Source organism: Zalophus californianus, chromosome 3 (genome assembly GCF_009762305.2).
Source record: "Zalophus californianus isolate mZalCal1 chromosome 3, mZalCal1.pri.v2, whole genome shotgun sequence".
Lineage (NCBI taxonomy): Eukaryota > Metazoa > Chordata > Mammalia > Carnivora > Otariidae > Zalophus > Zalophus californianus.
This window is the reverse complement of record NC_045597.1, coordinates 63319772-63346885: the sequence shown is the minus strand read 5'-3', so window position 1 is coordinate 63346885 and position 27114 is coordinate 63319772. Positions and strand designations below refer to the sequence as shown.

General features: G+C 40.1%; 1 protein-coding gene across 2 annotated transcripts in view; it reads right to left on the bottom strand.

The window, feature by feature from the left end:
* Positions 1-8805: 8805 nt before the first annotated feature.
* Positions 8806-27114, bottom strand: part of LHFPL6 (LHFPL tetraspan subfamily member 6) — a 242803-nt gene continuing 224494 nt past the window's right edge. For both annotated transcript variants that reach the window (XM_027591021.2, XM_027591020.2), the window contains one exon: positions 8806-9930. In XM_027591021.2, the coding sequence (XP_027446822.1) occupies positions 9812-9930 (119 nt within the window). In that variant the 3' untranslated portion in view covers positions 8806-9811. The remainder of the gene's footprint in view (positions 9931-27114) is intronic.

Sequence of the window (27114 nt, the reverse complement as noted above, 5' to 3'; positions counted from 1 at the left end):
AAACATTCCCCCAGAAATATGCAGAAATGTGGGGGCTGGCTTTGAATGTTAATAGACTGTGGACCTGAAGTGTTTGTTTTCCATGGATTTTGAGGGGTAGGCATATCTGTCATCTCATCTCTGGATTATATACTTTTAAATGTTCTTTGTCTTCTTTTAAAATTATTTTTGAATAAGTAGCAGTCACAAGTTTGACAATACAAAAGGTCCCATAAGTAACTCTCCTTCCCACCTTTGTCTCTTATCCAGAAGCAACCATTATCGTCTTTCTAGAGATATTCCTTTTGTATAAAGAAAATACATGGCTCTTCTTTAAAAATGATCTTAGAAATTTTAGTACACAGTACAAACTCCTGGGCATCTTGCTCTTCTTTCTTAAAAGACCCTGAATATCTTTCTACATCAGTACAGAAATGCTGCTTTTTAAATGGTCATCTAATTTTCTACATTCGAATGGACCATAATTTATTTAAGGAGTTCCCTGCTGGTCATCATTTAGTTGTTTCCAGACTTCTACTATTATTGAAAATGCCTCAGTGTAAACCTCGTCCACACATAATTTTGCACATGTGCAAATTGAAATGGTTCTTCCTGACAAAAGAATTTAAAGCTCCCTTATCATGACAAAGGGCAGACCATGGAGGAGGCAGGTGCCAAGGAGAACACAGATGGAGGCTAAGAAAGCTCAGCTTAGAATCTCAGACAGCTGCAACAGCAAAATCACAGCCAGCATGTTTCAGGGCAGGTGGAGGAAAGCAAAGCATTGTAGAGAAATAAACTGATAAAGACTTAAGACTAGAGATCTGTGTTTTAGAAGAAGACATTCTAGAGCATATAAGACCTCACAGGACAAAGCAATGTGGAGCACACAGCAGACAAACTAAATTAGCAAGAACCATCCCCTTACTTACCATAGATAAGGGTGAGCAACGGGTCTTCGGGAGAAACTGAAGCCAAGGATCAGAAACTGTGTTTGTGTCTAGCTTTTACAATCATGTATGGATATATGTGTAAAAAGATATACGTGTTACAAAAGATTTGTAACAAATCTTTTCAGACGCCTTATAAAATCCGGAGTTCTTTCACTTATCTCTTTTTTTTAAAGGATTTTATTTATTTACTTATTTGAGAGGGAGAGAGTGCAAATGGGGGGGGGGCGGGGAGAGGGAGAAGCAGGCTGTCCCCTGAGCAGGGAGCCTGATGCGGGGCTCGATCCCAGGACCCTGGGATCATCACCTGAGCAGAAGGCAGACACCCAACGGCCTGAGCCACCCAGGTTCTCTCACTTCTCTTGATACTGTTACAGACATATACTTGGAATGCATGGACTCTCCCTTACTATTAATCAAAACTCCAGGCCCGGAATGAAACAAACCCAAAACTAATGTTGGTAACAAAAATTAACATGTATTGAGTGCTTATCACCTGCTGAGAACAACAAAGATCTCCCCACTGATGATCTTGGGTTATCTTCATAAACCTCTAAGAAGATAAGATTATTGCTCAGATTCTACAAATGAGGAAACAAAGGGTAAGAAATTTGCCCAAGTTCACATGACTAAAGCAGGATGGAATCAAGATCCAAACTTGGGCACCCTGAGTCAGAAACTCTTAAACACTGACGGACAAATGACATCTTAGCCCAACTAGAGCATCTAAGTCCATTGCCGGTAACTAGCCCTGACCTATCCATCTCTTTATGTTAGCTCTATCCTTAACCCCAAGGCGGCCTCGGAGACTGGGTGTTTGTCAGCCAAGTGACTGGGAAACCAACCACTTCATAACTTGCCTTGAGCAAATAATAATTCATTCTCGGTAAGTACAGAAAAACAGCCCTTATAAGCAGTGTCTCCTAATGAAGCTTATTTCTGCGTGTGCTACAAGTTAAACATTCATTTTTAAAAAAATTAGTAGTAGTAGCATTATGGTCTAATATAGGCTTACAGAACTGCAACAAAGAATATTTGTTTTGAGAACTTAAAGGAATAGAAAAACTTAAGGCTCATAGTAAAAGAGAAAATATGTCAGCCTTAGATGTGTCACAGCGTATGATGCGTGGTATGTGATCAGGAACCACTTTTTTTTTTTTAAGATTTTATTTATTTAATTGACAGAGAGAGAGAGACAGCGAGAGAGGGAACACAAGCAGGGGGAGTGGGAGAGGGAGAAGCAGGCTTCCCGCGGAGCAGGGAGCCCGATGTGGGACTCGATCCCAGGACCCTGGGATCATGACCTGAGCCGAAGGCAGTCGCTTAACCAACTGAGCCACCCAGGCGCCCATCAGCAACCACTTTTTAAATAAATGAATAATTAAAAGAAAAATACCATGGTATCAGAAGTCATAAAAAGAGCATTCTGGGTGAGCCAAACAATGTTTCAGGCAATCATACATAGAAGGCACAGCATAATCTTCGAAATAGGACAAGCAACAGTCCTTTCCCAGATCCCAGAGAAACAGCAATTATGAAAGTCGTTAAGAAAAAAAAAAAATAGAATAGGGAGAGTTTCCAGATCCAATTGCTGCTGGAAGTAATTTATAGTCAGTGTGGTCACAGATGGCCTCATAGCACGGTGTTCTCTCCTTGCTCTTATTTGTATTAAAATATTCTCATTTTTCACTACTGCCTAAAATTTACTTTCAGATATAAATATTTACTTTAACCACCTTAAGTACATAAAACTTGGAATACAGAACTAAAGAAGACCCGGACTATAAGAATGTTGTTCTTTTTCTACGCTAGGTGAATTCCTCCATGGAAAAAATGCTTATTTGCTCATTGACCCCTGTTGCTACGTATTAGTGCAGTGACCCAGTTCATGGTATCCTTTTGCCTTGTTTGGGGGAATTAGGGCAGTCCTGTTCCCTCTTGAGGTGACAGGCCATTTCTTCTAAGTCCTATGAGCTTGCTGGAACCTGATGGTTTTATTTCCATTAAGGCTCTCTCGAGATACCTCCTCCATTTTGAAAGAAAGCCTGAAACAGAGAAGGGTGCATGAGGAACATTTGATGCTCTGACAAATTCACTCCAGTTACCAAGGACTGCAAAAACAATTTCACAAGGACCATTTTGCTTTTAACAAACATGCTAAATGAATTCTATATTTAATTTCTCCTTCCCGGCTAGGTTTCTTTTTCTTTTTACAACTTAATGAGGTAAAAAAGATACACAAAAACTGCACATATTTAACGTATACTACTTGACGAGATTAGACATAGGCAGACACCTATAACCTCATCACTGCAATTAAGGTAATAAACATAGCCATCACCTCTAAACATTTCCTTGTATCCCTTTGTATGTGTGTGTGTACCAAGAATGCTTTACGTGAGATCTACCATATTAACACATGTTTAAGGATGGTCAACTAGGGGCACCTGGGTGGCTCAGTTGGTTGGGCGGCTGCCTTTGGCTCAGGTCATGATCCCAGGGTCCTGGGATCGAGCCCCGCATCGGGCTCCCTGCTCGGTGGGGAGCCTGCTTCTCCCTCTCCCTCTGCCTGCCTCTCTGCCTACTTGTTGCCTCTCTGTATCTCTCTGCCAAATAAATAAATAAAACCTTTAAAAAAAAAAGGGATGGTCAACTAAAGACAGACACTATATTGTATAGCAGATCTCCAGAGCTCCCTCATCATGTGGGGCTATAATTTTATACCCATTGAACAGCAACTCTTCATTTTCTCCTTCCCTTGACAGCTGAGTTTCTTGAAAGTCCACTCTATTATCATCCCTTCTTTCTCATCTCTGATTCACCCTTCCATCCCTAACAATTTCAGCTCCACCCCGCCACTCTGCTAAAACTGCTGTCTTCTGAGGGCATTATTCACCTTCTAGGTACCCAATAAAATAAATATAACTTGACTCCCACAAGACATCTGCCATAAACACTACTGAGAACTTTCTTCCTCTCAAAATTCTCTTCTCTTCCATTGAGGTCTGTGACATGATTGCTCTTTCAACAGGGATCTTATCCTTTAAATGATGACGTTCCCCAAGGTTTCCCTTGCATTCACTTTTTTTTTCAAGTATCACAAGGTTAATTGATAGATACAAGTATATAAAATCAGGGCATGAACATGACTTGATAAATTGAGTAGACTTCATTTCAATACTAAAATAAGAGGGGCCGGGGCACCTGGGTGGCTCAGATGGTTAAATGTCTGCCTTCAGCTCAGGTTGTGACCTCTGGGTCCTGGGTTTGAGTCCCATGTCTCACTCCCAGCTCAGTGGGGAATCTGCTTCTCCCTCTCCCTCTGCTTCTCCCCCTGCTTATACTCTCTCTGTCTCTCAAATAAATAAATAAATCTTAAAAAAATAAAATAAAACAAGAGGGGCCAATTCTCATTCTCACCATGTGCTTCACATCCATAAAACCACTTCAAAGGCATTAACGATCTCTCAAGACTGATCAATTTTGTGCAAGTAAATGATATTTCTTTTAAAAAGACTTGTGCATTTGCCCAGGCTCAAGGATATTAAAATCTAGCACATCAAGCCCATTACTAGAGGTAGAAATACAAGGCAATATACTATTACAGCAATAACCATCAATTAGAGTCAAGAATACTTGAGTCACAACCAAATGGATAATCAAATATTGCAACAACTCAAGTATTACCGAGCAAAGTGCGTTTCTACAGTATTTGGTGTTGCTCTTCAGTCTTCCAACTTGAAAACCTAGGATAATTGGTGGCAAGAAAGGTTCTTGCAATAGACTGCCTCTGCCTGAGAACTTATGACGTAATTATTGCATGCTGCTAATATGCTATCTAAACATTAAGGCTACTCCTAAAATATTTGATGGTAGACTATGATTAAGACATTACACTACGAAAAAACCTTATGCAGAAGGACATCATAACCGCTGTGCTTCTGCTTTAAATATTGTGAAAATATTCTTGCATTTATTTCTTTTTTCGTTTTTTATAAAAGATTTTATTTATTTATTTGACAGAGAGCACAAGCAGGTGGAATAGTAGGCAGAGGGCAAGGGAGAGGCAGGCTCCCCACTGAGCAGGGAGCCTGGTGTGGGCCTCAATCCCAGGACCCTGGGATCATGACCTGAGCCGAAGGCAGATGCTTAACCGACTGAGCCACACAGACGCCCCATTATTTCTTATTGATGCCTGTAGTCACTGATATTGCCCGTATCTGTTATTTCTCCTGAGCCTAAGGCCTTAATTTTCAACTACCCATTAGGCATCTCCACCCGGAGATCCCACAGGCACCTCACACCCAAGTCCTTCATTACCTTGATGTTCTTTCATATCGCGTCTCTGGGTGTGGCATTCCACACTGGAGACCACAACCACCTCTGCTCTCATCCCTCCCACTTTCTGTATCTCAACATCTATTGATTCTAGCCTCCTATTCTCTCTGATTTCTGTCCCATCCTCTCCACTTGCACTAACTTTGCCTAACTTGGTGCTCACTTGATGACATCAACCTACTTGTTCACCTCCTTTTCCTGAGCACTTAGACCAGAGTAGGAGCTCAAGACTCTCTGTTGGTAAGATGAATCCATTGTAACAATTCCTCTCTCCACCTCTGCCCCTGAAGTGACTCACCAGCATGGTAGCTCCGGGGATCTTTGTAAACCACACAAACCTGTCGTCAGGCCACATTCCCTCCCACCTCCCACGTCAAATGCTTTCCCCACTTCCACGATCAGTTGTGATCTTCTTGGCATGGCCTACAGAGCACTTCTTCCCTTTCCACCTCCTGTCTAGCCTCGTCTCCCACCATACCCCAAGGCACCCTCCCTGCAGCCCTAGGAGACAGCAGACTGCACCAGAACTCGTTAAGGACCTCCCCCCTCTTTTTAGCAAGATATGATGAGCATAGGATAAAGGGCAGACTTCAGCTGCCAGATGGATGGATTCTGGAAAATGTGTACATCTGTAACCACCATCCTAATCAACACATGGGGCATTTCCATCACCCCAGGAAGTTCCCTGTGTCCTCACCAGTTAATGCCTTAAGGTTAATCACTGCTCTGATTCCTATCACTATATAGTAGTTTTGTCTGTGTGTCTGGCTTCTTTTGTTCAACACAACATCAGAGATTCATCTGTGTCATCATGTATATCAGAAGTTCACTTCTTTTTATTGTGGAGTAGTATTCTACTATTTAAATATACCGCAATTTCTTTATGTACTGGCAGACATTTGAGTTGTTCTCAGTTTGGGAGTATTATGTAGCAAACCGAAATGTACATTTTTATATAACGTTTTTGCTGGCGGAGATTTTTTTTTTTTTTGGCGGAAATACTTAGGAGGAGGATTAGTTCGGTTAGCTTCATAAGAAACTGCCTAATGGTCTTCCAACCATGCATCTCTGTGCTTGGTAATGTTGGGTGTCAACATTTTTATTTTGGTCACTCTAGTGTATGTTAAGTGGTGTTCCATTGTGGCTCCACATTGCATTTTCTTCTGCACTAATGATGCTGAGCACCTTTTCAATATGGTTATTGGCATTTGTATATCCTCCTTTGTGATAGATCCCATTCAAGTTTTTATCTGCTTAAAAGAAATTGAGTTGTTCATTTTTTTATTATTTGTTTGCCAAATACATAACTTCCAGTCTCCTTTTCACTTTCTTAATGATGTCTTTTGAAGAGCAGAAAATTATAATTTCTCATCTTTCTTTTTCTGTGCCTTTTTAATTTGTCTGTGCAGGATTCTTTACCCAGCAGGAATTTCCCCCGTGTTGAGATTCATTTGACATCACAGGATATGGAATTTATGGATTTTTCTTCTTCCTTTTCTCCCACAAGCATGGGGCCAACTTGAGAGCAGGAGTCATGTTTTATGGAGTGCTTCATATCTAGTGGGATACCTAGCAAATAGCAGGTGCTCAAGGACAATTTATTACCCAAATACACAAGTGAATGTGTGGAAAATCGGAAGAGTTGGTTCCATTTCATCAGTTAACTTTTTTGCATGTCATTTTCTGAAAACAAGGAAAACTCCCCACTCAACCTCACAAGTGTGTCCAAGCAAGAAAAGCTTTATGAGGTCGTGAAAATGAGGGGGTTCTGCCCCTTAAGTGTATATCAGTAAGCAGCCTGTGAATAGACACATTTCACAGATTTTGTTATTCATGCTGTTGTTATTATTTCATGAATCCTGGTTTTTATTTGAAAGGAAGTACATGTAATTTCTTTTGGTAATTCTTAATAAATTAGATGCTCCTTATGAAATGCTGGGACATCTTGAACCAAAAACACAAATGACTAGTCAGAACTCGAGATACAAGGGTTTGCCATTTGACTGCATCCTGTTGGAGTGATCAGCTTTTTATTCTAGTGAGGTTCACTAATGTCTAAAATCATATGGGTCACATAAAAGCAACAATGTCATCATTAAATCTGTCCAAGAAATAACCTCAATGAATTCCATAGAGAACTCCCACTTGATAATGGGAGTTAAGAAGTCATAATACTATTCTGACAGGAAGGTGTGGTTCAAAAACATTTGAAAAGCACCAGCAATAATGAAAATGATGGGCTCATTGAGGAAGCAAAGTGTAATCTCCTCTTGGCAGGAAACCACAAAGTGGAGAAACCCCTGCTTGGCGGACAATGAGACACAATCAAAGGACATTCAGCCCATTATGAATTAAGCATCTGAGAGCAGAATGACTTTTTCCATAGCAACAAAGCCTTAGAAAGTCCAGAATTTTATTGGCCAGATTCTTGTATTGTTCTTCCAGGCCAGCATGAATCCTCATGCTGGGTGATTAGAAGTACCAGAAGCAAGTGTGACATTCAGATATTCAAGCTCAATTGATAAATATGTATAGAAAGAATAGAAAATGTAGTTACACGTATAAATAACCAGAATGCTCAACTCCCCAATTCAAAAAGTACACAATTTAAAAACTAATTGAAACTGAAGTTTTAAGGATTTGATGCAATAACTCAGGCTTGCCTAATAAAATAATAGATCCATTAGCCAGGATGCAATCTTTGCTCCTCAAAGTGTTGGTTCTGCTACAAGGTGATGAAAACGTCCAAATCCTTCCCTTTAGTCAAAGCTTTATGCCGGGAGCAGACATGTGAGATAATCTCTCTCCAATGGCCAAGAACCCTAAAAGAGAATGGTGTGCAATTGTCCCTGGCCCAGAAGTACTAAAGAAACGCAGCACCGTGTTGAAGGTGGAGTGGCAGCAAGTCACAGGTGGCTTGTCATGACACTGGCGTCATCCCAGACACTGTCGGCCCAGACACCTCCCCAACAATGACCTATGGCTCTTGTTGCCCTAAACCATGTCCGACTATTGTCCAGATTCTCAAAGTCAATCCAGAATAGAGTTGAAATTCTTCTCTCATAAGAATTTGGTCATGATTTAAATGTAGTTAGAATTCTGGGCGCCTGGGTGGCTCAGTTGGTTAAGCGACTGCCTTCGGCTCAGGTCATGATCCTGGAGTCCCTGGATCGAGTCCCGCATCGGGCTCCCTGCTCAGCAGGGAGTCTGCTTCTCCCTCTGACCCTCCCCCCATCTCATGTGCTTTCTCTCTCATTCTCTCTGTCTCTCAAATAAATAAATAAAATCTTTAAAAAAAAAAATAAATGTAGTTAGAATTCTAGTTGCCAAGAATTTCAGTTGAAAGCAGGAACTCTTACTTACCTTTAATACCTTGTGTGCCCAGAACAATGCCTGGTTGGGTGATTAGGGAGAGAATTAATGGGAGGAGTTAGGAGGAAAAGGAAAATTTATAGGACTGTTGGAGTAGAAAGGCTATATTTAGAAAATTAAAGAAGCAAATCCAGCAACTGAATTAACACTCCACGACTCATTTAACTATTGATCAAAGAGAATTTATTCACAGGGTTTTTCAAATACAAACAAAATAGCACTTTTAAATTTTTTTTATACAAAATGAATATTGAAATAAATGTGGTACAACGCAGTACAATAATGAACAAAAGAAAACAAGATCTAATGAATGGATAATGTCTCTCATTACTCTCACTCCTTCAACTGAATTCTCTCCTACAGTGGACAGGAAGTTGCCTCTTTACTTCATAAGAATATCATAGCAGAAGCTACTCAGATAAAGAAATCTTGCATATTTTTGAATAATATTGAAATACAAAGGCTTAACTCTAAATGTCTGCATAAACACTGAACACATGTTGAGGGCATAAAGAGTTTATGCAGGATATACAAAATACTGAGAGTGGCTTATTGGTCCATTTATTAGGTTTAATGTATGCTTTATAAAGTGATAATACTGTATTTTAAGTGTACATTAAAAAGAAAACAGAGGAGTAATGCACTGCTAAACCTCACATACAATCTGTGTAACAATGTCTATGTTTGTGTGTGGGCATGTGTGTGGATGCGCATATGTCTGTATGTGCTTTCAGAAGTGCCATAACCTACAGGGAACATCTGTGTGTTACCCTGCTTCCCAACATAATACTGTTTCCACTAGCCCTTTTAATTTTCATAGTCCTCATCTTTTAAAACAATCCAAAATCCTTGTTTGCATATATAGGTTTGTTTGGTGTGTGTATGTGTTCAACATTAACAATACTCTGTGGAATAGAAACACCCAACACCCTGCAATATTTTTAGCCTTTGGTCCGTTCTTCTCTCTTTCTCCATATTCTCCATTTCTTTTGCAAATCTTGCACAACCCTTTATGCCATTATGTAATGTTGACCATTCCATTGGGTTTCATTTCACGAGCACTGTATGGATTAGAGAACCACTATTCCACCTTTTGAAAGCAGCTGGATGTTTCAGTCTTTCCAGACCCCTTTGGCCTATCTTCTCCTCTGTTTGCTCCCGGTGGCTCCATCTCAGTAGGGGTACTGCTTCTGTTTCTTGCCCGAGAAGCAAGCCAGCCATGTGCACAGCAGCATGGCTGTGGCAGCACCTGCCCCCGTGCAATAGTAGGCCCAGCCAATCTCACACTTACCTAGGGACACAGGAGAGGGAGAGAAAACAGGCAGAGATCAGGATGACTTTTCAGGACACTCTGTTATTTCTCCCAGTGTGTATGCTCCTGGCGTACTGCAATAAAACTGAAATACCCATTAAAAGTGTGGTGTACTCACTCAAATGGAATGATAACAAGTGCCGAAAGCTATCTCAATACTGAAGAAAGAATGGCTGTGTGCATTTCAGAAGGACTTCAGGCCCATGCCTCCTGCTAGCTAAGAAGATAGAAGCCTATTCTCTTCCACCAATGCTCACTCTTCTGGTTGAAGAAAAGGAGGAATGACAGCAATCAGGATGGGGGGATAAAAGTATTAGTTCTAACAGAAACCATTCAAACTGATATGCACAATGAAAAAAATCAAAATATAGATATAGTCCTTCTGCAAAGGGACCACTCTGAGGAGGAGATCCATTTGAAGGATGATGCTAAAATGAATACGGCTATTTATATAAAATTGCTGAATGACTTACAGTTTACCTTTTGAATTGAAGAACAAAAATTCCCAGGTTTTCTGGGGTCAACACTCACTTTTCAATTAAAATGTCATAAATGAGAGCATAATGGAAAGGGTTCAAATGGGCCCTGACCTGTCAGAGTTGGATTAGTACTCCTGGTAATAACAACACACCTACAATACTAAAAATATAATTAGGAAAAGCAAGCAGAAGTAGCTATTTTAATTTCAGAGAGAGCAGACTTCAAAGCAAGAAAAGTTATCAGGTATAAAGAAGGGCATTACATAATGATAAAGGAGTGAATTTTCCAAGGAGACATAATAATCCGTAATGTGTGTGTACTTATCAACAGAGCATCAAATTACATGACACAAAAACTGACAGATTTCAAGGAGAAATAGATAAATCCATTATCATAGTTGGAGACTTCAACACTCTTCTACTGGAAATTGACAGATGCAGAAAAAATCTGAAAGGATGTAGTTGATATCAATCAACTATATATAACTGACATCTACAGACTACTTCAACAACAGCAGAATACACCTTCTTCTCAAGGTCACATGGAAAATACAGAAAGATTCTGGGCCATCATACGCACCTTAAAACATTTAAAAGAATAGAAATCATACACTGTCTACTCTTAGACTACAGTGGAGTTAGCCAGAAATCAGTGACAAAAAGATCACTGGAAAATACCAAAATTTGTGGAGATTAAACAACACTTCTAAATAACACAGGGCCAAAGAAGAAATCTCAAAAGAAATTAAAAAATAGTTTTTGAACTAAATGAAAATGAAAACACAACTTATCAAAATTTGTAGACTGCAAAGGAAAGAGTGCTTAGAGGGAAATGAATAGCATCAAAAGCATATCTTAGAAAAGAAGAAAGATTTATAATCAATAATATAAATTTCTGCCTTAGGAAACTAGAAAAAGAAGAACAAATTAAACTCAAAGTATACTAGCAGAAGAAAATAAATGAGTTAGGGTGCCTGGGTGGCTCAGTCGGTTAAGCGACTGCCTTCAGCTCAGGTCATGATCCTGGAGTCCCTGGATCGAGTCCCGCATCAGGCTCCCTGCTCAGCAGGGAGTCTGCTTCTCCCTCTGACCCTCTTTGCTCTCATGCTCTCTGTCTCTCATTCTCTCTCTCTCAAATAAATAAATAAAATCTTAAAAAAAAAAGAAAATAAATGAGTTAGAGCAGAAATCATTAACATTCTATGAAACCATCATTGCCCTAACACCAAAACCATCATTGCCCTAACACCAAAACATTACAAGAAAAGAAAACTACCAACCATTATTTTTCATGAACAGAGATACAAAAATTCTCAACAAACTATTAGCAAATTGAATCCAACAATGTATAAAAAGAATTATACACACAACCAAGTGTAATTTATCCCAAATATAAAAGGCTGGTTCAGCATTCAAAAGTCAATTAATTACTGGGGTGCATGGGTGGCTCAGTCAGTTAAGTATTTTGACTCAGTTCATGATCTCAGGGTCATGAGATCAAGCCCCACACCAGGAATCCACACTTGGCAGGGAGTCTGCCTGAGATTCTCTCAAGCCCACCCCCCCCAAAATGGGTAAATTAATCTTTAAAAAAAGCCAATTAATATAATGTATCACATCAAAAGACTAAAAGTAAAAAAATCACATTATCATATTGATAGATGCAAAAAAAAAAAAAGGATTTAACAAAAATCCAACATCCATTCACGATTAAAAAAAAATTCTCAGTGAACTAGGAATAGAGAGAAACTTTCTCAACTTGTCAAAGAATATCTAAGAACATTTACAACTAATATCATATCTAATGATGAGAAACTTAAAGCTTTTCATTTTCAGATTAATTTTCATTAGTGCCTGTAAGAAATTCAGGAAAATTTTGAGGGGTTGCCATTTCAATGATCTTGATGAAACTGCTTAGACATGGTTATCATTAAACTTCAATAAGAAAGTCCAATAATTTATTAATATGTTCAGGGTAAAATAAATGGCAGAGGAAAACTGCTCTATTGTACTGTGTTGTGCCTTTCCCACAAGGTAAGGATGTCCTCTCTCACCACTCCTCTGCAACATTTTACTGAAGGTTCTAGCTAATGCAATTAGGCAGGAAAAGAAAATAAAAGGTATACAGATTGGGAAGAAGAAAATAAAACTGTCTTTGTAGATGGCATGATTGTCTCTATGGAAAATGTGAAAGAATCCACAAAACAAAACAAACAAACAAACAAAACACTCCTGGAACTAATAAGCGATTATAGCAAGGTTGCAGGATATACAAGGGTAATATACAAAAGTCAATTGCTTCCTATAGACCGGCAATGAACAAGTGGAATTTGGAATTTAAAAGATAATACCATTTACATTAGCACTCCCCAAAATGAAATAATTGGGTATAAATCTAATAAAATATGTACAAGATCTATATGAGAAAATCTACAAAACTCTGATGAACAAAATCAAGGGACTAAGTAAATGGAGAAATATTCCATGTTCACAAATAGGAAGACCTGATAGTATGAAGAGGTCAGCCCCTCCCAAATTGGTCTATAGATTTAGTGCAATCCTATTCAAAATCTCAGAAAGTTATTTTGTGGATATTGACAAACTGATTCTAAAGTTTATATGAAGAAGCAAAAGACTCAGAATATTGAACAAAATTCAACAAATTTCAACACAGTTTGAGGACGCTACTCAACTTCAAGACTTACTATGAATCTCCAGTAACCAAAACGGTGTGGTATTGGTGAAAGAACAGACAAATAGATCAATGGAATAGAATAGAGAGCCCAGAAATAGACCCACATCAATACAGTTAAGTGATCTTTAAAAAAGGAGCAGAAGCAATAAAATGAAGCAAAGATAGTCTTTTCAATAAATGGTGCTGGAATATCTGGACATCCATATGCAAAAAAAAGGAAATTGCACATAGACCTTACAGTCTTCACAAAAATTAACAAAAACTAGATCACAGACCTAAATGTAACACATAAAACTACAAAACTCCTCAAAAATAACATAACAGAAAACCTAGGTAACCTTGAGTATGGTAATGACTCTAGATATGACACAATCCGTAAGAAGCACAATCCATGAAAGAATTAACTGAAAGGCTGAACTTAACATTAAGAAAAAAAAACCCTCTGCTCTGTGAAAAGCAGTGTTAAGAGAATGAGAAGATAAGACACAGACTGGGAGAAAATATTTGCAAAAGATATATCTGATAAAGGAATCTTATCTAAAATATACAAAGAACCCTTGAAATTCAACAATAAGAAAACAACCTGATCTTAAATATGGGCCAAAGATCCTAACAGACACTTTACCAAAGAAGATATACAGATGGGAGATAAGCATATGAAAAGATACTCCATATTATATGTCATAACGGAATTGCGAGCTAAAATGAGATACCACTTCATACTTACTAGAATGGCCAACATCTGGAACACTGACACCACCAAATGCTGGTGAGTATATGAAACAAGAGGAACCCTCATTCATTGGTGGTGAGGATGCAAAACCGTACAGTCACTCTAGAAGACAGTTTGGTGGTTTCTTATAAAATAAACATACTCTTACCATACAATTCAGCAATCACACTCTTTGATATTTACCTAAAGGAGCCGAAAACTTACGTCCACACAAAAATCTGCACATGGATGTTTTTAGCAGCTTTATCCATAATCGCCAAAACTTTAAAGCAACCAAGATGCCCTTCAGAGCCAGGACTCAAACTTGGGTTCCATGTTCAAAAAAAAAAAAAAAGAAGTCACGGACCCAGAATCTCCTAGTTGAATTAATAAAATAGGTTTCTGCGTTCATTAATCCTCCCCTTCCTAATTTTTTTTACAGCATTCAAATTATTCTTTTTGTGTGCACAGTATGGAAGGCCTCTATATCTTGCATTGAACATTGTCTTTTCTGCTCTAATTTTAATTCTTTTTTTAGCCAGTCTTACGATCTTATCAGAAAATGCTTTAACAACAATTTCCCTCCCTTTTCTTTTGTTATCATTTATACGTTACATTAGATACATACACCCAGATATTTAGATTTCAGTCACTGAACACAATAAACCATAGACTGAAAACTATACCCTTTTTTTTTTAACAAGCCAGTCATTTTATCTTGTTCATTAATAACTTTTCTTTTGAAAAATACAAAGACTGTTAAGTGCAGCATACAATTTGACTTCATATCTTCGCTCCATTTACAGATAAGAAGGGGAGATCAGGCAAAGCCAAGTCAGTCACTGGCTTGTGACCATACAGGAACAGCAGCAAGATTAAATCAAGGGCCTCCACATCTCAAGAGGACACTACCTGGGGACACAGACAACAGGCTATGTGCAGTCTTTGCCCTGGGTGTCATCCTTGACTTCTCCCTTTCCATATCGAATATTAGTAACAATTTAAACATAGCAAACATGTATTGATTACTACTTGCTCTGAATTGCAGAAGAGCTTTACATGGAGTGAGTATTAATGCATTTAATCCTAATCTGAACATGATGTGATAGGTACATTCAGACGGGAAAACTAAACCCAAGAAAAATGCAATAACCTGCCCAAAGACTCGCCCGTAGTAAGTGGCAAGTCCTTTCCCTCTCTCTCTCCAAAATTTACCTTCTGCACTACCACTCCTCAAGTGCCTGCCATCACCCTCGAGCCGTCTTCCCTGCCATCACTGCCTTCCTGTCTCCCTGCTCCTGCTTATGGCATCACCAACAGCACAGCGGGTAGCTATCTTGTAAAAAATAAATCCTGTTAAGACCCTGCCTTACTTAAAATTTTCTAATGGATTGTCAAACATCCAATCTCCTTCCAATGGCCTATCAGGACTCGAATGAGCCTGTTATCTGCCTACTTTTCAAAACTCATGACCAGCTTCCCTCTTGTCTTCTTTCTGGATACACTGACTACCCTCTCTGGACCTCCTGAGGCTTGTTGTTGGCTTGGGTGCTTCACGTTCATTATTCCTTCTACTCAGAAAGTTCTAGTCCAGATCATTAGGCAGCTGGCTCCTTCTGAAATGGCAACTCTGTAAAGATTTGTCCCACCCCCGCCCCCACCTGCTTCATCAAAGTCACACTATTCCTCTACCTCACTTTACCGCCTTTGCAGCAAGCACTTACCATGCTTTGTAAATACTGCGTGCGTGTGTGTGCATGTGTGTGTGTGTACGCGTGCGCGTGAGTGCATGTGTTTAATTTCAGTCTCTCCCACTGAGTGAAAGCTTCAATTAGGGGAGATATTTGCATATTTTCTTCCCTACTCTACCCCTACAACGGTGCCTGGCTCACAGTAGGCACTCACTAAATAAATGTTGAATGAAGGGCAAAGTAACAGAAAAACAGAAAGAAAGGAAGCAAAGTAGGCAAATAGCCAGTCCCTGAAAAACAGAGTAAATCTGGAATTTTATTGTAAGAACGACTCTAGTCCTGTTTTGGCACAGAAATATTGGAGAGAAGTTCCCAAACCAACTTTATAGCATTTACAGCCTCATACAGAGTGTGTTAAATGTAACAGGTTAACAGATCCTGAACGATCACATCTCTACCTCAGGGTAGGTCTCATTGGCACAATGAGCTCCATCAACACTCACAGATTCAATAGGTTTGAATTTTTCAAGGGTAACAGAGTCCCCTTCGTGGACCAAATTTTCTTATAACCATCCGCAAATGTGTCTGGGGAATAATCTCCATTTGTAAATCTTAGGAATAATCTCCATTTTGAATTATTCTTTAGCTGGATTAAATAAATCTAGGAGGAAGAATTAATAGATAGCTAAAGGATGGCAAGTGGTTGAGAACTTTTCAAGAAGTCAGCAAAATTTGTGGGTAATCCATTCAGCCTAGGGCTTATAACATGGAACACGATCAATCATTCATTAATAACAAGGTATTGACCTACACACACTTCCATGACCTAACAGGAAAAGCAGAGGGCATAATTCTTTATTAATTATTGGACACTTATTCAAGAAAAAGTAACTGGTGAAGGCAGTTATTTGAACATAGTCCATGTGACAGTAGCCATGTGTATTAAATAAAGATGAAAAAGAAGCTACTAAAGAATTGACTACTTAGGACCCAGGAGAGAGAGCATGATTTTTTTTTTTTCCTCCAGGGAAGTCAATAGAATATAGGGGTTCTTAACTGGCAAGGCTGGTAGCAGATGGTATAGATATTCTACCTAATTCCCTTATACCCTTTCGTTGGTCCTGAGTTCTCACCCTTAACTTCTCATTGTGCTCTGCTCCTAACAGCTTACCCTTGCGACCCTCTTCAGAGGACCCATGAGTGTGGAGCCTCGTTGCCCCAACTCTCAGAGAGCTTAAGTGCCCCCTGGTGTGGCCAGTAGCCAATGACTGACTGGTGCAGAAGTATGAAAGCCGGTTTCCTCACCTCCAGGTGAGACAAAATCTGTGGTGGAATGAATGTTCCAGAGCCTCAGTGAGTTCAGGGTGAGGCCGGGACCTCACCTCAAATTGCACCCTTGCCTGGCATTTACCCCTTCGCTACCTTGCTTCCCATTTCCTTACTGGTTTCTTGAGCGTGAATCCTTGTCTCAGGATCTGCTCTGGGGAACTTGATTTAAGTTCCCCACTTGCACGAGAGCAAGTGAACAAAATCTTTCTTGGTTTTTCTTTTTCATAATAAAGCTTTGTGAGGTTTCAGTTGTCAGAGGCTTAACCCCACAACCCACCTACCCAACCCACCCAGGCCCTCCCATCACTGAAGGACCCACAGGATAAAGTCTTCGGTGATGTGGGAAACAAAGGTAAAAGAGAAAAAATAAGGCAAATTTCCTTATTACTTATTGCCCATTGACAAAGTCCTTGAAACAGGTAGAATGACCTTCCTCTGGGAGCTCAGCTGCGCGGACGTTCATACTTTGCTAAGGGCAAAAGGCAACCTTAGGCTAACATTATCCCAAACCCCTAGGATCCTGTGAGTCTACTTAAACATATAAAAACTCCTTTGGAAACTTCCTTTACCTCTATCCCCCAAGATATATGTTGGCAATCATTCCCCAAGCATATGGTTCCCTGATTTACATCTGAAGGGTCTCAGGACTAGGGTTTTACTAGACAGTGATAAATGACTTTTCCTAACAATAGCTAGCCCCCTTGAGGTCCTGGAAACCTTGCTTCCAAAATTCCTTAGAGATTTACCCTGTTCCTAACCCCTTCCCACCTTGAAAGAAGACAATCCGCCACTCCTGACAACCTCAGGGCAACTCTTTCTGCCCACGAGTCCTGTCTCCAGGCTTTAATAAAACCACCTTTTTGCACTGAAGACATCTCAGGAATTCTTTCTTAGCCATCAGCTCTGAACCCCAACATTTCCTACATCATTCAGCACCAGGTGTCTACACTACTGTCTTCCAAGGGGCAAATCCAACTCCATGCCTTGTTAAGTATTTCTAATAATTGTTGTTTCTGGAGCCCTTCTTGTTGTGTCATAAAACATGTGGTCAACTCATCGAACCAGCTGTTTATTAGATGAAAATAGAAAGGAAACTAAATAAAGTTATTTAAAAAGTGTGCCATAGGAAAAGAAAATGTTTGAGAATGTCATCAGATATTGCCACTAAGTACTCATCTATGCAAATTTATGTGTGTAGTTTACACATTTTGTGATTTAAATTCAGCAACTGGCTCAGATCCAAAATAAGCACCTAATGTTCAGTGTGATATAGAAGAAAAATATTCCTCTATTTCAGATATGAAGACTTTCACTTACTAAGTAATTCATAAAATACAGAATCATTAAATCAATACGGATTTATTCTGGTATTTTGGATTATTTAGAAATATAGCCAGCCCATCAAACTACCCTCAAAAGATATACAAAAAAGTATATACACACACAGATACACACACACAAGTACCTTTTGAGAAGCAGGAAATGGCGAAGGTCAATCTGGTAAGATCAACATGTGTCAATAGGATTTAGGCAAATCTAAAGAAACACTAAGTCATCCAACCCCTGATTCTTGATTCCTTCCTCCCATTCTTCCTCTCTCCCTCAATTCATTCATCGAGTCAACAAATATTTATTAAGTGCCTACTTTGACTAGGAATCACTGGGTGCCGAGGATCTTATTGGAAACAAGATAGATATAGTCCTTGCTATCAAGGAGTTTTGTCTGGGTCAAGGAAGTATGAAACAATAATTATGCAGATTATTATATAATGATAATTGAGACGTGTGATTTGAAGAAAAAAAATTCAGGATGCTAAGACAGCCAATCACAAAGGATCTTTAGATCTTTAGATCAGTGAAGGTGAGCCTTAAATTAGAAGTGAAATACACTCTGAGCCCTGGAAGAAGAGCAGGAGCAAGCCAAGTGGAAATATGAAAGGCCAGAGAAGAGTGTACTTGCACTTGGGTGCTGGGAAAGGAGAAATATGGGCAAATTAAGTTTTGTTAAAGCACTGCTCAAGAAAGAAATGAACGCCACTTTGGGTGTAAGCAAGAGAGGGGGCTGGGTGTGACCACGTCCAGAGTTTGAGAGCTTGAAGCCTAAAAACTTCCTCTCCAGAATTTTCATCTGTATTAGTAGAGAGAAATGTAAGGTATTCAACGTTGGTCAATAAATCTTGAACATCTATTATATGTGTTGCAATGTTACAGGAGCTGGAGACCCAGCAGCGAACAAGACAGAAAGGGTCTTTGGCCTAACAAAGTTTATGTTCTAGTAAGACCGATTCTCAAGGATCGCTCACATCACTTGCATTATTTTGAAACCATCCCTTGTATATTTTACACGTATATTTTGCAGAAGTTCAGTCGGATGAAATTAATCAGATACAAGAGGGATTTCTTTTTTATGAAACATAAATACAAATACAAAATATCGAGAGTTCGTGAGAGTTCTGTGACTTTCCAACTGCACACTAGACACCCTGTACCTTGAACTTCTCCACAGGAGAAAGAAAAGGAGATTTTTTTTTTCCTCTTTGAGCATGATCCCATTGCTCAAACCCACATGCAATAATAAGAAATTAGCACCATGTTTTACAATAATAAGAGGAAAAAGTGTTTTTGAGTACATTAGGCTACCAAGAAAGTTTTTATGTTTTAAATGGCATGGTGGTCCCTGAGTAGTAATAACAGGACTAAAGGAAACCAGGAAATGCAGGGCCATTCTTCCAAGGCCTCTCTCTTCCCCGTCAAGGCAATAAATGCTTGTTATTATAATGCAAACCAAAAGCATTTTGCTAGAGGGCAAGTTCCGTCTGTGATCCTTTCAGGAAATTAAAGAAGCAAATCTGTTTAAACTTTCCCTTTTGCTCTCTGTAATGCTCCATCAGACAGGACTCCAAGCTTGCTTGGTTGGCACACTGCTGCTTTCAACAATGGGGAATACTATTCTTGACAGAAAAAATAGAGGTTAATGGGACAAAAAGCAGCAAACCACAGTCACCTGCCAAGTCAATGGAAAAAGATGCTGTGGCGGCGATCCAGGGCAGGCCGGAAGAGGAGATGGGGTGCGAGAGGTGTGTGGCTGGTTTTTTCCGGGAGGCTCAAGTTAGTTTTTGGTGCAGCTTGCATCAGTAATAGAGACAGAAGAAAAAGTACAAAGAATCCAGCCATACTAAGAGTAACAACGGAATTCTAGAGATCTTTTCATCTTTTGAGGAAATGGCAGTTTAACCTCTGCTTTTTCATTAATTGGTCCCATTAACATTTCAGAGCCTACGATCTGACACTGTGTCTGCCTGGTCTCTTTTGGTATCCTGGTGCTCAGTACAACGCCTGCACCACAGCGGAAGATCAATACAAGTTCCTGGCAGGAATGAGTATCAGACACGGTACTGAGAAGAGGCACTGTGCTGAGGACAGGAATCTGAAATTAATAATTATATAACAGACGTCATGTATATAAACTGTGAGCCAGGTGTGGGACAGTTTGCAAGTGGCATCTCTCACTTTATTATTTTTGCCTCTGATGCTTTCCAGAAATTAGAGAAACAAATCTGATTATATTTTCTCAGCATGGTTCCCATCGTGAAGATGAAGAAATTGTGTTATATGCAAGGTAAGTAATTTGCCTAGTATCTCAAATAAATGGCTTCGACTCGAACTTGGGTCAAACTGATTCCAGAACTTTCTCCTGTGCTCCTGATAATGTATTAGGATGTCCTACATCAAATGTATTTTTCCCATTTCCATGTGTTAAGATAGTACTTGTTGATGTGGGAAAAAGAAAAATTATTAAATTTCCTTGCTACCTAGAGCCCATTGACAAATCCTTGAAACAGGCAGAGTGACATTCCTCTAGGGACTCAGCTGCCTTGATGTTGATACTTTTTGCTAAGGGCAAAAGGCAATCTTAGTCAACCCCTAGGATCCTGTAAGTCTTTTTTAAGATATAAAAACTCCTTTCGAAACTTCCTTTATCTCTACTCCCCAAGACACATGTTGGCAATCATCCCCCAAGCATATGACCCACTGATACACATCTGGAGGGTCTCGTGACTAGGGTTTTATTAGACAGTAATAAATGACTTTTCCCCAACAATAGCTAGCCCCCTCCAGATCCTGGAAACCTTGTTTCCAAAATTCCTTAGAGACTTACACTATCCTTAACTCTCTCCCAACACACAGCTCAGGCAGCCCTGCCCTCTCACTCATGCCCTCTGACAAAACTCCACGTGTGTTGGCCTCCCCAGGCTCTGCATTTGAACCTGAGCCTCACCCATTCCCAGCTTCCTCCTTTCTTCACTAGGTCACTGCCAAGTTGCCAGACTTGTGGCCACAAGGGCCTGAGTCCAAATATCGTAAGATGACTGACTTTATCAAGGTGGAATACCTTTCCTCTGTGATTTTTAAAATGTTCACCGTACTACGATATAAATGCAAAGCCTGTGTAGAAAAGAAGCAGACATGTTCAATATCATCCTTTTTGCTGGATAAATAATGAGGGCACACGAAGGTGGAGGATCAGTGGAGAGACAGAAACTTTTGTCCTCTTAAGTACCAGGGACAAAAGTTGGATAGGTCTTTCTCCTCTTGAATAAACTCTTTCATGTCTCTTCATATTCAGACCATCTTGTCTGCATATGCATTAAAACAAACAAACAAACAAAAATAACGAAGAATGAAAAGAATCAATCGCTGGACCAATTCCATTTGTTCTTTTGTGAAGTTACTGAACAAAGGTGTCTCTAGTAAAAAAGAAACAAGTTTAAATTTAATTCAAATGTTTAATTCACTTATTTATTTAATTTTTTTTTATTTAATTCAAATGTTTAATGAAACAAGTGGTTAAAATGATACCTTTTACGTCTGAAAAGTGAAGAGCAAAACACCCAAACTTGGTGGCTGGGTACAAAATGTAGAGGTAAAAAGACTGAAAATACATGAAGTGTGGGTCTTTCTCAAGGTCCTGGGCGGGTGCCCATCTGGTCATTACTGGATGAATAAACTCTCCTGTACACAGCTTCAGGGCCCCATTTATTTGTTTGTTTGTTTGTTTGTTTATTTATTAAAATATTTATTCATTTATTTTAGAGAAAGACAGAGAGAGCACGAGCGGGAAGAGCAGAGGGAGAGAGAGAATCTCCAGCCGACTGTGCTGAATGCAGAGTCTGACACGGGGCCCCATCTCAGGACCCTGAGATCTCCACCTGAGTGGAAACCAAGAGCTGGATGCTTAACCGACTGCACCACCCAGGTAATCAGGGTCCCAGTTGTATTGTATTCTTTGTACCCCGTAGGGATGTGCTCCAGGAGGTACCTTCTACAAGCAGGCATGCCCCCTCTTAGTACTTCCCGAAAAAATGGATAGTGGGGAGGTATGTGTCATGGTAGAAACCTCAAATCCTAAGCACCACATGTCCCAAAATGCCCTAGCAAGGGGTGGATGTGTTCATGCCTTCTAAATTTCTAAAGCAGCACCATAGTGCATGGCCCCAGTGTTTCTCCTCAAGGACCGTGGCTTTTGACTCAAATATGGTAGGCTGACTTTACCGACCTGCTCTGCCCCTCATTCCCAAGTTCAGGATATTGAACAGTGGGATTTGAAGTCTCTGGAAGTTGAATGATACCTCTTCCCCCAAACACAGAGCATGCCTCAGTGAATGATGATCTAGCTCTGAGCACTGGAACCACTTCAACAAAAAAGAGGAGGCAAGAATGTCTTAAAATATTCCCCCTACCTTCTTGGTTTGCCCTACTTTCTTCACAGAGTTAACCAAGATGTTAATAATCAGAATATAAAATGCAAATAAATAAATAAATAAACAAACTGGATCAGAACTTAAAGCCGCCCCCAACCCCCCCCACACACAAAGAATATAAAATGCAGAAGTGCCATTGGTAAGGACTGACACACTCAAGCTATGGCATTAGTAAGTATTTTCACAACCGTGAATGTCAAAGAGAGCAGGGATTTACTCTCTGGAAAAGATAAGATAGGGCATCTACAAAGAGCCCCTAACAGCACCAGGTCTAAGAAGATATGTTATGGGTGAATTTTGATAGGAAAATATATGTCAGCCTTGTAAATTTGATCCTGTCCAGCTTCATTCATTCTGTAGCTGGAGCAGAAGGAGTGAGGAGAGGGGTCTCCAGAGGAGTCCACGAGGGGCAGTGACTGGTGTGCAAGCCCTATTTTCAAATATGACTATGTGCTATCTGGGTCTCAGATTGCAGGGGGAAAATCTTTCTGAATTACAAATTAATTCTTTTTTTTTTAAATTTAAATTCAATTAGCCAGCATATAGTACATCATTAGTTTTTGATGTAGTGTTCAAAGATTCATTAGTTGCGTATCACACCCAGTGCTCATCACAATGGTATAAATTTCTCTTCTGAAACCCCACAAAAATTCTGCTAAAAAGCGATAATTTTAACTTGCTCTGTTGTGTCTCTCTTGTCCCCATACAAGTGTCTTAGCTTGACCTTTAGGGTGAGGAGCTGAAGAAAAAAGAAGAGTTTTGCCCAAGTACTTTGTACTATCCCCCAAGCAAATGGTGCTAACCATCGTGCACTTAGGGATTTACCAGAAAATACCTATCTGAGGTCTCATATCTGCACAGCTACTCATTTGCAAAAGGTCTGGACTCCCAGAACGGTAGCTGGACTTGACCAAAAGTTCAGTAGCCTGAGCCCAAACACACATCAGGAACAAAGGGCATTGCTATTTACTGTTATTACCACTACTAACACTAGTAATATATTCTTTCTTTTCTGAAATCTTAGTATGTTCTAATATCATAATGTAGGTTTGGACAGCAAGCATTGTTTTTTTTTTGAGCATCTGGAGACCTCAAATACTACTTTGCATTTGTTATTTTCTGCAAATGGAAAACCACATAGCAGAAATATAATCCAGAACAAGCAATACCCACTATGAGAAAAGCAAATAAATTCAATTTCTCGCATGCATAATTCTACACTTAAAATATATCAATGTAAGGGCCATAGATTAGATAAGAGTATTTCATCAATGTTAACTTTCTAATTTTGGTAATTGTACTTTATGGAAAAGGACATTACTTTTAGGAATTATTCCCTTAAGCATCTAGGGTTGGAGGGGCATCGTATCTGACAGAGACAGAATAGAGCAAGAGGGTGGGGGAGAATGATAAAGCAAATATGATAAAAGTTAATATTAAGGGAAACGGGATGAAGATTATATGAGAATTCTTTGTTCTATTTTTATAACTTTTCTAGAAATCTGAGCTCATTTCAAAATCAAAATTAAATGAATATAAAAATTTAACTATGTATGTGTATATATATATATACATACCCCCACATATATAAATATAAATATATATATACACACACACACACACACATATAAAATGAGTGCGCAGCTTTTATGCTTGTAAATATAAAAAAACAGAACTCAATAAATATGTTGGTCATATGGCATGCAAAACGAGACATCTGCATAATGGCGATTTCTGGTGTGTAATCTTCCTCATGAAAAGAGGCATTCACTGTCTTCCACTCCATTTGCACAGGTACAGCACTCAGCGGGGGGGGGGTCTGAGGAATCCCCGCCCTCTAGCTGCACCCCACATACCACAAAACCTCCTCCCCTTGCCACCAACCACGGCCCGCTAGAGCGGGCCACAGCGAACAGCCCACAAATTAAACTCACCTAAAGAAAGGGGACATTCTAGCATTGATCATAACATAGTGTGAAACGCTAAGGGAGCGGCGTCTGTGGGCAGAACGCAGGTGTCCAGGTGAGGAGGAAATGGAGCCCAGAGTCCATCCCGTCCTGGAGGCGCCAGGCGGAGGCCGGAGCAGCGCTGAGGCACAAAGGGTCCCTCTGGCTCCACAAAGTGCCTCCAGGCTACTGGTTGTACATACGCCCCGTGGGAAACACTTCCCACTGAAGGAGAGGGCCTTTTCCAGCTGATAGATTTTACAGGAGCAAAGCATATGCTCCCTGAGAAAAAAAACCCCGGGAGGTTTACGTGCCGTCGAAGTCATCCCTGGTGGGTCTGGCTGTGAGCAGTCGCGCGGGGCCGCCAAGTCGGGAGGACGCAGGGTCATGGGCTACGGTAAGGAATCCAGCCTGCACGGGTCAGAGGCTTTCCTCCGTTTTAAGCCTTGTCAAGAACAAGTGCATCACACCTCTGTTTCTGTGTCCTTGGGACTTTATCTTTTCCTCACTCCTGCAGCTCTCACCTAGCCTATCACAGCATCATGGATTTCAGAGCAAAGGGACATTCGAGAAGGATCATCTAGGCAAGGGTTGGCAACCACTTTCCGAAAAGGGCCAGGTAGTAAATATTTTAGGTCAAAAAGCAGCCCCGGATGCCAAGTAAACACACGAGCATGGCTGTGTTTCAGTAAAACGTGAAAAAACAAGCAGGACAGATTTGTCACATGGTGTGCTCGCACCCTTGATGTTGGTCATCTCCCATATTTCGCCAGTGAGGATACTGTAGCTCAGGAGACCAAAGTCACCTTCCCAGGTCTCCCAAATGTCCAGTAGGAGAGTCTTTCTCTTTGTTTATAATTGAATTACCTGGTTCCAGTCTAAAGTAGGGTGCTGATGCTGGGTTATTCTTAACCAAAAATCTAGTCCTGAGTAATTGGGTGATAAGTATGTATGCCACATCATTACCTACCTGACTTTTAAAGTTAACCTCACAAAGCCAAAGCAAATAATTATAAAGTTGTGAGGAAAAAAACAAACCTCTTTTATCAATAAACCAGTGAACAGATGTACTTCATGTCAATATAAATAAATCACCAGTGTGAAAACAATTCTAGATCTCTAGATAAAAAATGAGCAGGGTTAGATGAACAGATAGACAAAATGTGGTGTATCCATACAATGGAATATTACTCAGCCATAAAAAGGAATGAAGTTCAGACATGTGCTACAACATGGACGAGCTTTGAAGATATCATGCTAAGTGAAAAAAGGCAGATACCAAAGGACAAATTTTGCAGGATTCCATGTGTAGGAGGTACTTCAAATAGGCAAATTCATAGAGACAGAAAGTTGAACAGTGGTTCCTAGGGTCTGGTGGTTGGAAATAATGGAGAGTTATTGTCTACTGGGTAGAGATGCTGTTTAGGATGATGGAAAAGTTCTGGAAATAGAAAACAGACAGTGATGATGGACGCACATTGTGAATGCACTTAATGCCATTGAATTGCATACTTAGAAATGGTTGAAATGATCAGTCTTATGTTACATACATTTTGGCACAATGTAACAAAAAAGGAGCAGTGTTACGTGGAGGTAGAAAACAAAGTAGAGTGGGTCCGTCAGAGAAATGGATCCAAGAAGATGCGAAAAACAGACATTCAGATGATTTTGCTGGGTGTGGCTGCACAGGAAAAAGACGCTTCACTTCCTCTCACACCCAGGCTGTCAGGGGTGTTCCTGATCCTACCACACCAAGCCTGCTCATTGTTTTTCTTTCCCATCGGATCCATTCTGGGTCCTTCCTCTTAAACTCTACACTGACTCAAGGTCCTGCATCCTCCCATCCTGAATTCCGGTAAAAGCCCCATAACCGGGAAACAGGTGGCAAAGATGCTTTGCCTACGTAGCATTCCCGCGACACAAAGGAATGGCCAAAGAAAATAAAACTACCCTGGTGCTTCCAGAAATATAATCAAGTTTCAGTTTAAGTGTCAGAAAAGTAGGGTGAGTGCATCTGAATTCTTATGATCACACCAATCAAATGGACCTCTGTTCCGTGGCCCAGTAAATAATTTTGTTAAGATACACATTTGCAAGATTTACACATGAAAAATGGTTTCCCCTTTGTCCCGTCTGGCCGGCTGAGTCTCTGCTAGCACAGTTACCAATCCTTGCCCCTTAGCATCGGATCCATCCTACAAGCGTCACTAGAGATAATGCCGCTGTTAAGGTGATAAGGCTCACACGCTGGCTCTATATACACAATGTACACTGATGGCCTTTGTGTTCACGCTGTGAACCGACACAGAATCCGATCTCCATGTGGGGGAGGCTGAGATCACCAGTGGGGTTCACTCACTGTAGGCTGACAGATTATCCTTTGGTTTCTGTCTATCGCTGCCATTTATAAAGGTTGGAACGATCTGAAATTCAGCTCTTCTGACTTATAAATTGGCCACAAAAGAGAGTGTGAAGGGACCTAGACTGTGCCTAATTGCTGGTCGTCCGTGTAGCCTGCGGCTGCAGCCAGTTTTCCAGCAAACCCACAT